At 39.1% G+C, this 15,045-nt stretch overlaps 1 protein-coding gene across 1 annotated transcript in view; it reads right to left on the reverse strand.

The window, feature by feature from the left end:
* Positions 1 to 15,045, reverse strand: part of KLHL18 (Kelch like family member 18) — a 64,600-nt gene that overhangs the window by 37,822 nt on the left and 11,733 nt on the right. The window contains exons 3-4 of the mRNA XM_081764885.1: positions 7,183 to 7,323; positions 2,973 to 3,171 (exon numbers count right to left, since the gene is read on the reverse strand). Of these exons, the coding sequence (XP_081621011.1) occupies positions 2,973 to 3,171; positions 7,183 to 7,323 (340 nt within the window). The remainder of the gene's footprint in view (positions 1 to 2,972; positions 3,172 to 7,182; positions 7,324 to 15,045) is intronic.

Consider the following 15,045-nt stretch of genomic DNA (forward strand, 5'->3'; position numbering starts at 1 on the left):
AAATTTATTGTTATGCGACTGCTAGTTCACCTTAAGATCTCTACATTATAATTATTATTGTAATTAGATATGAATGCACAGTTTAGGTAATTCAGAACAAATTTTACACAATATTAAATAGTTATACCTAGTGACATCAAATTCTGTTCTCATCTGTTGACAAGGACTGCAACACTCGTTTTGAAAGTTACTCTTCAACGTGGTAGTAGAGGAGAATGAGTGTCACTGTGTTAGGCTGTGGTAGAGAACGGCATGAATTGCAAGACGCTTTTAATGAAGTGGAATGTTGACGGAAACTGAGTAGGAGTTACAGCTCTATAGCTCTGCGTAAGATGAGAAAATTACCATTTGAAATATCTAAAACAAGTAGTAATGACTCATGAGTTAAACATTTCTAAAATGCCAATATCTCGTGCTCTGAGAAGTGACCTTGAACTAAGAACTTACCAATAAAGTACTGGTCACCTCCTCACTTCAAAGTTTAATAAGGTCCAGAGGAAGCATACCTAGAAGAGACTCCTTTAGCGTTCTGAAAATGTAGCCACAGGATTATCTTCATTGATGAAAACACCTGTCCAATTGAAGAGTCCATCGACTGTCAAAATGACACAGTGTATGCCTCCACGCTCCAGGACGCTCGTACAAATATCCCAACGATCCTTTCCGTCATTCCGATTCAGTGAGTTTGGCGGGGATCGTCGTACGACGGCACAATTGAGCACCACTTCTGTGAAAACGGTGTTAAAATGTTCAAAGTGTACCAAAAGACAGCTAAAGCCTGCTGTAAAACCTTCGATTACCACCATATTCCATAGTAAGCTGCAGAGTTTCAGCAAAACTCAAGAGACTAGTCCTCCAATAACAAGGACCTCAACCCACTCGGCTACTTTTATTTATTTATTTTTAAGTGTACCATGACTGTGCTCCGAGGCGAGGAAGATGGTAATAATGATAATGAACGAAATACCTAGTTATATTATAAATACTGTCACAAAGTTTGGAGTGGCGCTGTAGGCATCCGGAGCAGCAGTGCTGCCATCTGTGTATAATGCGGAAGATGCATGTAGTGTGTTTGACTGTTCATGACATACATTGATATTGTACTGAGTTCTGATGGCGTAGGGCGATTACGAAAATCGTGTAGCAGTAATTGCACTACACAAGGTCGGGAAGACAGCAGGTGAGATTTCCAACCTCCTGAAACCTCTAAAAATCAGCAAAAGATTCGTGTATCGCGCCATACAGCGATACACCGAGACTGGAACGGCAGCTGACCGCGCAAGGAGTGGCAGACCATGAACGGTACGAACCCCGCAGGTCCAGAAAGCAGTCGCAGCAAGAATTCGAGGAAATCCTGTTCGAACACAAAGTGTGATGGCTGCTGAGATGAACATCAGCATCAACTTCAAGTCTCGTGTGCTCAGGAATGACCTACACCTATGGGCGTATAAGAGGGGGACTGGTCACTTTCTGACTCAAACATTAATGTCGCAGAGGATCCTTAAAGCAAAGAGACTGTTGCGGCGTTACGCCAACAATCTGACCAGAAAGATTCTGTTCACTGACGAAAAGGTGTTCACAACTGAGCAAGCCTACAACGCCCAAAATGACCGTGTGTATGCCACGTCATCTACTGCAGCTGCTCAGGCAGCTCCAATGGTTCAGAGGGTACATCATCCTGCCTCAGTGATGGTTTGGTGGGGAGTGAGCGGCACAACCCAGCTGCATTTTTGCGAAAAGGTGTTAAAACATCTGCCAAGGTGTACCAGGACACAGTGCTAACAGCTATAGTGAAACCACTGTTGCTACCATGTTTCCTGGAGAAAGGTGGACCTTCCAGCAGGATTTCGCTCCAGGCTACAAAGCGAAAACAACCCAGGACTGGCTGGCACGGAACGTCCCCGACTTCATTTCTACCGCTGATTGGCCTTCTAGCAGCCCGGACCTTAATCAGATGGACTACAAACTTTAGGCAGTCCTTCAGGCAAAGGTCTGCCATAAACGGCATCCATCTGTCGACAGTCTGAAACAATCCTTGACCCGAGCAGTGAACAATTTTCCCATGGACGTGGTGCGTAATGCCATTGACCAGTGTCCGGACAGACTTCATGCCTGCATGAAGGCCAAGGGGGGACATTTCGAAAAATTATACGTGCGTCAGGTGTACAACATATCAATATAAAACATGACCACAATAAATTGCCTCAGTGTTAATACTCTCTGTGTAATTCACATTCAAACTTGTGACAGTATTCACGATATAACTATGTAGTGAACTGAAGAAAGTGGAAGGGAACGGAAGAATCCGAGAAAACCCATGCATACGGAAGTCCATGCTTGAGGGTATTGTATTCAAGAAGAGTTATCTCAAAATCGAGTCTCGAGTGCTTTTCTGAAGGCGGTGATGAATTTTTCGACAGAGACCGTGGATGGTGTAATTGATTACTAACCTTAGAGACTTATGCCTGTCCGAAGGTCAGAAATGATCATTCGAAAAGTGACTGATGCTCTGTGTAAGCAATACCTGTAAGTTTCTCACATCCAAGTATTAGTAAATTAGCTTTACAATTGTTTCCGCATTTCATTATTGACTTTATACCACAACTTTTGATATCACTAGGTATATCCGAGGATATTCACATCTCTTAACTTCATTATGAAAATTTAGATATATGAATTTCGAGCTATTCTTCACTAACGCTTAGATTTCCACAAAGTATCACAAACTCATTATATTTAAACAAAATTATGAGCCTATTATAAAATTAGTATCCACAGTAATATTGGTCGTTATCATCAAATTAAAATTTTAAAAAATACTAATAAAATGACACGTAAAACAAAACGATAAACATTACGGCAGAGCAACTAGCTGTAGCGAGCCTTACGGCTGCATCACATTGAAAGGGATTGCAATAACTTTAAAAATCGCGATTTCAGTATTAGTTACGTGAACTAGCAATTGAAATTACCTGTTCTTCCGAGATAACATGAAGTTCATCTCGTCGTACGATATCCAGAAGTTCTGACAACTTCAAGCTCAAGTATTCATCCGCTTTTGAAACATCAAAAAAATACTGTTGTACATATTTGTCTGCCTCTTGAACTAATGTTAAACAACCCAATGCATCTGCAAAATTACGAATGCCTAGTACGTTATGTGGATGAAACCTGAAAATTGAAAGTAGAACGAATATCGAAATAAAGCTAAAACAAATAAAGTACGTAATTATTATTATTATTCAACAAAATGCCTATCTGAAGAATATTACGACTTATTTCATCTAAATAAGAACGAAACTGCGGGCGATGTCTTCATATTCTAGATCCATACTCACAAATACATACACTATGTCATCAAAAGTATCCGGATACCTGGCTGAAAATGACTTACAAGTTCGTGGCGCCCTCCATCGGTACAGCTGGAATTCAATATGGTGTTGGCCCACCCTTAGCCTTGATGACAGCTTCCACTCTCGCAGGCATACTTTCAATCAGGTGCTGGAAGGTTTCTTGGGGAATGGCAGCCCCATTCATTCTTCACGGAGTGCTGAACTGAGGAGAGGTATCGATGTAGGTTGGTGAGGCCTGGCACGAAGTCGGCGTTACAAAACATCCCAAAAGTGTTATATAGGATTCAAGTCAGGACTCTGTGCAGGCCAGTTCATTACAAGGATGTTATGGTCGTGTAACCACTCAGCCACAGGCCGTGCAGTATGAACAGGTGCGATCGTGTTGAAAGATGCAATCGCCATCCCCGAATTGCTCTTCAACAGCGGGAAGCAAGAAGGTGCTTAAAACATCAATGTAGGCCTGCGCTGTGAGAGTGCCATGCAAGACAACAAGGGGTGCAAGCCCCCTCCAAGAAAAGCACGATCACACCATAACACCAACACCTCCGAATTTTACTGGGCATTACACACGCTGACAGATGACGTTCACCGGGCATTCGCCATACCCACACCCTGCCATCGGTTTGCCACATTGTGTGCCGTGATTCGTCACTCCACACAACGTTTTTCCACTGTTCAATCGTCCAATGTTTACTCTCCTTACACCAAACGAGGCGTCGTTTGGCATTTACGTGCGTTATGTGTGGCTTATGAGCAGCCGCTCGACCATGAAATCCAAGTTTTCTCACCTCACGCCTAACTGTCATAGTACTTGGAGTGGATCCTGATGCAGTTTGGAATTCCTGTGTGATAGTCTGGATAGATGTCTGCCTATTACACTTTACGATCCTCTTCAACTATCGGCGGTCTCTGTCAGTCAACAGACGAGGTTGGCCTGTACGCTTTTGTGCTGTACGTGTTCCTTCACGTTTCCAATTCACTATCACATCAGACACAGTGGACCTAAGGATGTTTAGGAGTGTGGAAATCTCGCGTACAGACTTCTGACACAAGTGACACCCAATCACCTGACCACGTTTGAAGTCCGTGAGTTACGCGGAGCGCCCCATTCTGCTTTCTCACGATGTCTAATGACTACTGAGGTCACTGATAATGAGTACCTGGCAGTAGGTGGCAGCAAAATGCACCTAATATGAAAAACGTAGGTTTTGGGGGTGTCCGGACACTTTTGTTCACATAGTGTAAAAGGTACATAGCTTGCAAATGCATCCTCTGAGCGAAATCACAGGGATGCCACGAAATTGCGACCCTCAGCATCACCAAGGCTGCCGCCATATTTCACGGTATAACGGAGACAGTTTATAGCTTAGGCTTCTTTGTGCGTCTGTCATACAAAATACTGCCTGTTGCTGGAAGTAAGATGAAAGAGGATTCGCGCTGATAAGCAGTTTGGAAACTGCCACCCGATCGCGGATGTTCAGGTCATGCAACTCCATCGGACTGTGATTGCCGCAAAGGCTGCTCGAGGTGCTGATTCGTAGTTACTTTTGTCACTTTCGTTCTACGATTCTCGGTGACAATCCCCTTCAATGTTCGCCAATCCCTGTCTTTCGTGCACTATTACTTCTTACACGTGTTATTTTGTCGTAAGTTTTGTAGGCCGTTATCACCTTGGACACTATTCACAGCGACCACCTTACAAACACTTCCACTAACTAATCGTGCACCCATAATCTTTGGCCTCTTTGAATTACAAAGAGGTTTCCCATTTTTGCATCACTACTTGTCTGCACATTTCAAAACACAACTCCGTTCCAACCCGCCAGACATACTACAGATTAACACTTAACACACCAACAACAACCAGGCTCTGCACATGCATTCTCAAAGTTACCACTTCACACATCTCACGTGTAGCAAACGACAGATGCTTCCATTATTTTGGTAACCACCTGTGTACCTATATTTTTTTCCCAGATCAGTAGTAGACACTGTGAAGCAGTATGAGCTTCTTCATGGCTATATGTTAGCACATAAAAAAACGGATGTTCCACGATTATGCCTGTTAGGCTAAGGAAGTGAATGACGATGGAAGAATTGGTAGAATGAGAATGTGGGAGGAAACGAGAGTAGCCCGAGAAATCTCACGGACACGATGTTGTCCACGGTTAGTAAGTCTTTGGCGCGGGAGCTCATGTGGTTTGGATCCCGCGTTAAACTTAGGACCACGTTTCATATAGCCTCGGTGCTCAAAGGAACATTCAACTCTTTATCAGTCAACGAAGTATCCGAAGGCAACGAAGGTGTCGTCTTCAATATTTAAACACTAAAAAACATGGAAATATCTTTATTTGGTTTATACGTTTAACAATGATCACAAAACGAACATTCAAAGTGAATTATTTGTCTTGAAACGCATTTGTAACCCAAACTAATAGATAAAAAAGCGCCAGAATTTTGAAAATTCCAAATATTGATAGGAGGACATTATCTGACACATTCCTCAACATCACTCGATTAACAGTGTTGTCAACACAATACAAAATTGTACTTTTTCAAAATGCACTACATCAGTGAAATGAAATTTTAATGTAACGTTCCACAGTTATGACCTTTAAGCTAAAAAGAGATTGATGACTAATGAAATTAAGTTTTTTTTGTGCTCTTCCACTGGGAGTCAAACACGTGCACCAAAGGCACGCACGAGCCACTATCCTAACGGAAAGGCTATGTCAGATTTTCACGTATTTCAAATCTACATAAGTAAAAAATTCACAATACCATACTTATTATTGAATGTTATAAACTAGGAACGCTACAGTATCAGAACGATCAGCGGCCTCTACAACTACTGTACAATGACGCAAGTGACATGGTCGGGAAAGTATCTTACTAAAATACTATGATCATGAAAAGACGTACATCGAATAAACAGGGACGAAGTTACAAGAGATTGAAAATTTGACTTTATTCAAAATTTATTTCGAAAAACTGCTAAAAATAAGTATCACATCCAATCATGTAGAATGTTTTCAAACTACGTAACAACTATAATGCTGTTTACACACCAAGCTGACATATCTAACCGATTTGGAAGATATGGTAAACATTGCTAAAAGTTTGCTGCACTGCTAGAAAAACTGTAACTGCGGGAACTTGTAATTTCATCTATCAAAATGTTGCTGTAATGCTATAGAAGCAAAGGAAAGCAACATTTATTATAAAGATTTCCCCAAAATAAGTCATTTTAAGCAGTGTATCAATCTTTATTCATGTTTTTCATATATCCGAAACGGTTAGAGATACCAAATTGCTGCAAACGGCAATATTATCGTTACGAAATTTGAAAACTATTTACTTAATCAGGCTTGATATTTTCTAAGCACCTTTCCGAAAAAAAAAAAGTCAAATTTTCAGTTCCTTGTAATTTTCTTCCTATTAATTCGAAATACGTCATAGCATAACCATGGTATTTGGCGCTAAGGAACTTTGCATGTATACTGCTCCAACTGTCTCACTTTCTAATACTGTAGTATTCTTCTTGTGTAACACTGAATAATAAATGTAGTACTGAAATATTTCGTTTAAAGTGCGATTCAAAATATTTGAGAACTGGACGTGGTGCCATTTGAAAAAAATATGACAACGCTGAATTAGCAACACTATTAATCTAGTAGTATAGCAGACTATTCGAACAATGTTCTCCCTGTATATATTTGCATGGTACAGAATTTCTATTAGTTTAAAACTTACAAAAGAGTTTCAAGATAAATGGTCCACCCTGTATATATATATATGAACTTCAAACATATTAGAAAATAAAGTTTACCTTCTTTTTAAAAAATCCGCACAAGCATCTTTTACTTTAGTCAAGTGAAGGTAAGATGCTCCCACCATTAATGATTGTACATTATTATTATTTATAACAATTTTACCACTGTAGGCAAAATTTATTAAGGATTCCAACGCACTGAAAAGAAAATAAGAATATGTTAATATTTTTTTAAAAAACAAGTGAGTTTCGTTTCACAATTTGAAACTAAAGTAGATCTTCAAACTATGCGGATTCAATACTCAAACTTCAAATAGTACATCTATAATACTGGTTACAATAGAATAATAAGATCAAAGATATGACCTGTTCATCGAACGCCGAAGCCATATAAAAATCCATTATTCGCTATGCCTTACTGCTTTTGTTCTAAGGTGATAAATGATAAAAGTGAAAATGGTTAATTTGAACAGTTTCCGGTTTGAATATAGGGTTAACGGAGGAGATAGGACCTATTCTTATCGATTGCGAAAAACGCTTCTCAATCTCTCTTATCGTCTTTGTTCTACAGAAATAAGTACTGAAGCCGAAGTACTAGGACATTTCAACCACTACCTGTTTCCGAAGTGATGTGCTTGGTGATGGTACGTTTTCTTGACACGCTGATTAGATTTCTAAAAACCGCTTGTCGCTACTTACTATTGTTTCTGTTCTAAGTAGATCAACGCTGAAACCGGAAACGGCTGACTTTACCACTTCCGGTTTGAATGCAGGGTTAACGAAGCAGGTGTAATAATCTATTCTTGGGACGGTGTGAATCAACCTTATTAAAGGGAAAATATTTCATTATCTCATGAATTTAGGAGCGAGAAATTGGAATGCACCAAGGCCACCTCCACCATGCAGAGGAAACTTCGCAAAATGGCAATGCAAGGAAATTCGCCAACACAAAGGTGTATGGCTAATCGTCTTCGGTCTTTGGGGACTATGAGCCGGACGTTACACCATCAACTCAAGCTGGAAAAAGTCATGAAAGCTCACGGCCATCTTCTCACGGATGCCCACCAAAAGGAACGAAAGTGTAACGCCCGGAAGCTGTACGAACGGCATTTGGCAAAACACAGGTGGATGTACGTCGTAATGCTCGATGAAGCATGGATTTACCTTTCCGACTGCGGCAAACCGAGAGCCATTATGTACCGAGAGAAAGGCGCCAAGAACTTCAGGAGGTGGGTCCGTGTTTCTAAAGAATCCTTCCCAAAAGGGTTCATGGTCGTTACTGGCTACTGATATCGAGGTAAACTGAAGATTCGTAGGGTGACGAAGAACTGCAAAATAAATTCGCAATATTTTCAGGAGCAGATCATGCGGCCGATCTACGAGCATGAGATCCCAACAATGTACGGAAATGACGCCAATCTGGTGCTCATTCACATGGACAAGGCCTCATCACATAACTCACGATCGTCCCTCGCATTCTACAGGGAGATGGAAGAGGCAAGTGGTATACAGGTGATACTTTTCAATGAAGTACCTGTTAAATCTCCAGATGCAAGTCCTATGGACTATTGTGGATTTGAATTGCTGAAGCGGGCTTTGGGAAAACGGCGTGTGACAACTGTGAAGGACTTTGGAAAGCTGTGCAAAGGGAATGGGACAAGATTCTCCTCCCAGATCTTCAGAGAAGCCTATTACAGTGGAAATTACGCTGTCGGGCTATTGTTAGGAACCAAGGGAAACACATCGAGCACTTACGGACCTGGTGCCATGGATTCTTCTAAATTTTTATGTAAGTCGAAATTGGTCAAATGTAGACTGAACAACCTCTGTACAACCTGAAGGTCCCCAAGGGATTACTCAATTCTTCCCCCTACATTCTAAGGGGTATGGTTAGAACTAAAGAGAATACAGACTTTTTAAGGAGGAAAATTGTAGTTTTTTCTAGCTTTTGCTAAAATATTGTTAGAGTGAGAACTTAGGGATTGGCTCAGAAGACCAGTACTGGAAATTGTGACACTATATATTTGGGGCTTTTAAGCTATGGATAGAAGTTAGCGTACAATGAAGGTTTTTATATTAAATTTTGTAAGAGACAGTTTGCGGGATAGGTACGTGAAAAGGGTTTATTGTAACAGGAATTTACTTTGGTCATTTTGCTGAACTTTTTTGGGTTTCTGAAGCTTTTATTTTTTTTTGAAGAGTATTGATGGCGTAAGGGTCGTGCGATTTCTTAGGCCATGCTCGTAGTTTTAGTAATCTCCCAAGGAACGTCTAACAGACCTTCATATAATCTGCTAAACAGCCACGAGGTCTAAAATTTTAGAGATTATAAAGGATACAGCTAGGCTTGCTAGACAGCCAGTTGTCGAAAATTGGTTATGCAGAGAGGATAATTTAGTAAAGTGGAAGGAGAAACAGGATTTTTAAACTTTATTTTTGATTATAGATAGACACCACGTTCTTTTTTATTCAGTTCATTCTTTTTTTCATTTTGCTCTATTCATCTCAGGATCTTTTTTGTACTTTACTTTTATATAGTGGTATGTATTCCTGGTTTTACTCCTTTTTTCTCCTTTCCGTATTAATCCTTTTACCTTGCCACTGAGGAAGGAACCATCTGAGAGTTCCGAAACGTCAAAACCTTTAAATTTTTCAAGGGAGGATTCATTGGTAAGTAGCCATTTTTTGTTAATTTTGAATATCCCCCCATGCGCCCATGTAATCATAAGGCTTTTATTAACTTCCGATCCATTATTAAGCAGCACAAGACCACAGCCACGTACGAAGAGCAAGCCATTTTCTTCTGAAACGGTAAGTCTTCTGTTTTCTGAAAAAAAAAAATGTGTGCGAAGATGAGGAAGATGACAACTACGAATCAGATTGTGGAGATTAACTTTTCTGTTACACACACCCTATGTTGAACTAAAATAGAAAAATCTCTATCACTTTTAAATGTAATATTTAATCATTATTCTACGAGTATATACTTACGAGTTTTTCCAAAAGTAAACAGTGCGTTAAACATCTGAAAAAGGCACACAGGGGAGATTACCCTTGATCTTAAGTAGCATTTTCCTTGATGTCATACAGGTGAGAACTTATTTTATACTACCTGTGATACACACAAATAAAAAAAAAAAAAAACTATACCTGTACTAATTGTGACGCACAGGTGAGAACCTATGCCTATACTACTTGCGATGCAAAAAAAGAGAATCTATAGCTAAATTATTGTGACACACAGAGGAAACCTATTTCTATACTCGACCTGAAGTGAAACATTCATAAATACCAAAAGGAAAAGGTAAGGCACATGTATAATACTATAATCTGTCAATTTATCTATGTGCTCTTCAGGACCAAAAGATCTCTTATACATCTTTATGAACAGAACAACGAAAACTATGACTATTTTTTTCATTTTCGAACTATTTGTTTCTTATTTTATGAAAATAACACTTAAATAATACTTCACACTATTTGTTTATGCATTTTCATTTGATAAATTACAGTAAATAATTTTGACAGGTTTTCGGTACAAATACTCCTCTGTGCCTCGACCAAAACTTTCTGAAAAAAAGTCTGTTCAACTGCTTGCAGGGAATGTTTTCAGTAACATGTTTCTGTTGGAAAAAAGAGCGGCGGCAGAAATTTTGAAAAGAGGTAACTGGTATTAAATGTTTTCTCATAACGTACTAACTTCAGTCCTACAGCTTAAAAAAATCTCTCTCGATTTGAAGTAGCTAAGTTTTATCTTTAAATATGTATTTCTGGCCAGTATGGAACAGTTTATGATCATTTTGGTGCCGGAATGACAGAACGTATCATCATAAAAACCGTCTAGAATGATTCTTATAAATTTATGACTTATATACAACTCTTATGACTTTCGGCCTCAGAAGATTTATACCGCTTCATTCTAGAAGCAGATCCAAGTTCAACAACTAATAGCATCGGAGATCTGTTGATGAATGAAAACAAACAAACTCAGACACAAACACACACATACATACACATGTATACTCCTCCATATTTAATTTAAAATCGGACATTTTTGGATTTAGCATGCATATATATATATATATATATATATATATATACAGGATTTGTCCGGGAAGTAATAGGACTGATATTATTCCGCCATGACTACTTCGGAGCGTGCGCGCACCGACTGGATCCGGTAGAGGGCGTTCCTAGCTAACGAACGAGCGGCTGGTCCAGTGATGCCAATTGAAGGGAAATTTCCCTTGGCGCAGGGAAATTTTGAGTAAATTTTGGAGAAAAGGGAAAAAGGGAAATTGCTTGTAATCTCTCAATATTGCAGGGAAATTTGAACCTCTCTTCAATCATTTATAGATTGAATGTATTTACGTATCTGATTAATCTAATTAAAATTCAGTATATATTCAATGTCGTATTTATTGCAAACATAATCCGTTGCACATATTTCATATAAATTCTCACAAGTTATCTTGCTTTGCATTCGTTAATATTTACCAACATTACACATCGATCAACACATTCAGTTTAATTCGAAACATTACAACAATGCTTATTTAAAATCTTTTATCAAAATTAATCTTCCTCTTGTTGAATTAAATGCAATGCAATAAGATAAAATATTTCTCAATTAAATTATCACTCCAACTATTATAACAGTTTGGTTTTCCCAATCAGAAGATGTTTTTCCCAACCAGAAAATTGATTGTGAAGAGGATTAATCGATGTAAGAGAAGAAAATCTGCGTGTCGTGAATGTAAATATGTATATATGGGCGAATACTGGGTCATTAGTGTGTATGTGTGTGTGTGTGTAAGTTTACAAATTTTCTGGTAACTGTGCGCACAGAATTATAAATTCTTAAGAATTCCGCATCTCTAAACTCTGTATTGTGCTTACGAACATTCCTCGTGTACAGCCAAAGACAGTAGCAGCTAGAGTTTTCTTTGTAACTGTTCGTATTCGTTTCAGTAAATATGGGAGTGCTGTTCTTAAGTAAGTACATACGAAATATATACTTAATAATTTCTTTGTACCTTAGGTTACATTAATATTAAAATCTATCATGATATCTAGGATAAAAATTAAATTTACATAATATTTATTTTATGTTCTTTATGATTTATTTAGGCTGTCCGTCCTGACCGAGGTATTTATAGGGTTTTTCCTCAGTCAAAACAGGCAAATGCAGATATTGCATCTTTAACATAGGTCCTACCCTACACCTTTCCATATTCTTCCCCCTCCCCTATCGCGACGCCTTAGATACCTAAACAACAAATCAAGTTCAAATTCTGCGTAAGCTCAAAGGAAGACTGTCAGGTATCTGCTTGTATGTGGTTATAAGATTGGGGTGAGAGGGTGGAAGCGAAAACGATTAAAAATACGTTTACCAAATACAGTACTTGAACGGTTTGGATGAAGGGAAATTTTGTCCGGAAAAGGGAAATTCTGAAGCTTGTGAAGGGAAAACGGCTCTGAAGGAATTGGCATCACTGGGCTGGTCAGTTGTCTCCGAGCACACGGAGAGTCAGGACAGGCTTTTTCGCGCGACGTGTTTCTGTGAGTGGTGCAAGCCGAAAATGCAGCGTTCGTTAGAGCAGAGGTACGCGATTAAATTCTGTGTTAAACTCGGTAAATCTGCGACAGAGACGTTTGATATGATCAAGCAGGCTTACCCAGATGATGCTTTAGCAAGAAGTGGTGCGTTTCGGTGGCACAAGGCCTTTTCGGAGGGCCGGGAAGGGGTCGCCGATGAAGACCGTACTGGAAGACCTTCGACTTCGACAAACACCGACAATGTGACTCGTGTGCGCGAAGTTTTGAACTCAGACCGTCGACTAAGTATTCGTTAAATTGCCCAGATGTTAAATTTACCAAAAACTGTGGTTCATGAAATTGTGACGGAGCATTTGAACATGCGCAAGGTGTGCGCGAAGATTGTCCCAAAAGTGCTCACTGACGACCAGAAATTGCAGCGAGTGGAATTGTGCCAAGAAAATTGAACATGTGTGAAAGTGACCCCCAATTTTTGAATAACGTAATCACAGGTGACGAATCATGGATCTTTGAGTATGATCCCGAGACAAAGAGGCAATCTTCCAAGTGGCACACGCCGGCGTCTCCTCGCCCAAAAAAGGGAAGAATGAGCAAATCCAAAGTGAAAACGATGCTCATTGTCTTTTTTGACATCAAAGGCATCGTCCACCATGAATTTGTTCCTCCTGGACAAACCGTTAACGCCAAGTTTTACGTGGAAGTACTCAAGAGACTCAAACGAAGGATCAATCGGGTCCGACCAGACATCGGAGCCGACTGGAAGCTGCACCACGACAACGCCCCGGCTCACACCGCCTTTCTTGTGAACAGCTACCTGACCAGGCCGGCATCCCAACGCTTCCGCAGCCGCCCTACAGCCCAGATGTGCCCCCCGGACTTCTTTTTGTTTCCTCGCCTGAAACGCCCGATGAAAGGCAAGCATTTTGAGACGACAGAGGGGATCCAAGCAGCTTGCACCGCGGCTCTCAGGCTATTCCGGAGAATGACTTCCGTGACGCCTTCAATGCTTGGAAATCGCGCTGGTAGCGCTGTATCGACGCAGAAGGAGCCTGTTTTGAAAGTTTTTAAAGAACTGTAACGATTGGCTCAATATTTTTTTTAAATCGACTCAGTCCTATTACTTTCCGGACAAACCCTGTATATATATATAAGATGATTATAAATGATTCATCGCGCTTTGAAAGAAATATATGTTGAAAATAGTTATGTGAGGTGGAAAATTTTCCAATTCGGAAAATTTTCCGTTCTAAAAAAATATCAGTAATCAAGTAACAATTCCTCAGTAATCATAAAATTGATTGAATTCATGTATAGAAATGTTAAAAAGTGAAAGATCGTTTTCAAAAATCTGAAAATTTTCATGGCTCAGATCAATTTCAGTACTATGTAGGAACAAGCGAAACAATTTTTCATGAATCGAAATATTTTCTGTCTTCTATGGAAAAATTAAAGAACTGTTTATGAGTCGGAAAGTTTTCATCATTTTGAAGCAAAAAGTAAAACTTTTTGTGAATCGGAAATTTTTATTGCTCTGAAAAAACAAGTGAAAGGAATATTCATAGATCGGAAAATTTTCATTACGATGTAGAAACAGGAGGAAAAAACTTTTCATAAGCCGGACAATTTTGGATATTACATATAGTGATGTTAGGTGGAAAATTTTCCACTACATTGGTGGCAAAAAGTCCTGAACACACTCATTTTTTTGCCTAATTTTTGTGTTTGACTTCATTTTTCGTTATGAAATTATAACACTATCTTAAATATTGTTATTGATTTTAATGTATTTTTCATGATGATTTCAAATCTACTACTACTTTTTTAATGCCTAAAATATTTTTGTAGTAAAGCTGTCTGAACACAATAATGTGAAATATGTGCAGAATAAAACAATATAGAATAACATAATATGAATAGAAGAATAACACGAACATTGACAAATACGGTACATTTAATACGCATTTTGAAAATTACATTGTTGTCACATGTTAGAACATCAATATTTTATGGGCCAGCCGTTTGCTTTAATTACGGCTCTACATCTTTTTGGCATGGAATGCACTAATTTCAAAAGTAGTTCTTTCGTGACAATATGGTTCAAGGAAAATATTAAAGCTTCAATTAACTCACGTTTGTTTGAAGTTTTTTTTTCTTTGAAATTTCATAACCAATTTTAAACCGTAAGTTCTCTATTGGATTAAGGTCGGGAGACTGTTCTGGCCAGTTCATTCTATTTACAGTCTGGTCTTTGAACCATTTCTGGACTACTTTTCCACGGTGACAAGGGGCGTTATCGTCCTGAAAAATCTATGACTGATTCCCAAAAAGATCTCTTGCAGTTGGTAGCAATTTAGTTTGTAG

This window comes from Thermobia domestica, chromosome 1, assembly GCF_964235325.1.
Source record: "Thermobia domestica chromosome 1, izTheDome1.hap1.1, whole genome shotgun sequence".
Taxonomy (NCBI): domain Eukaryota; kingdom Metazoa; phylum Arthropoda; class Insecta; order Zygentoma; family Lepismatidae; genus Thermobia; species Thermobia domestica.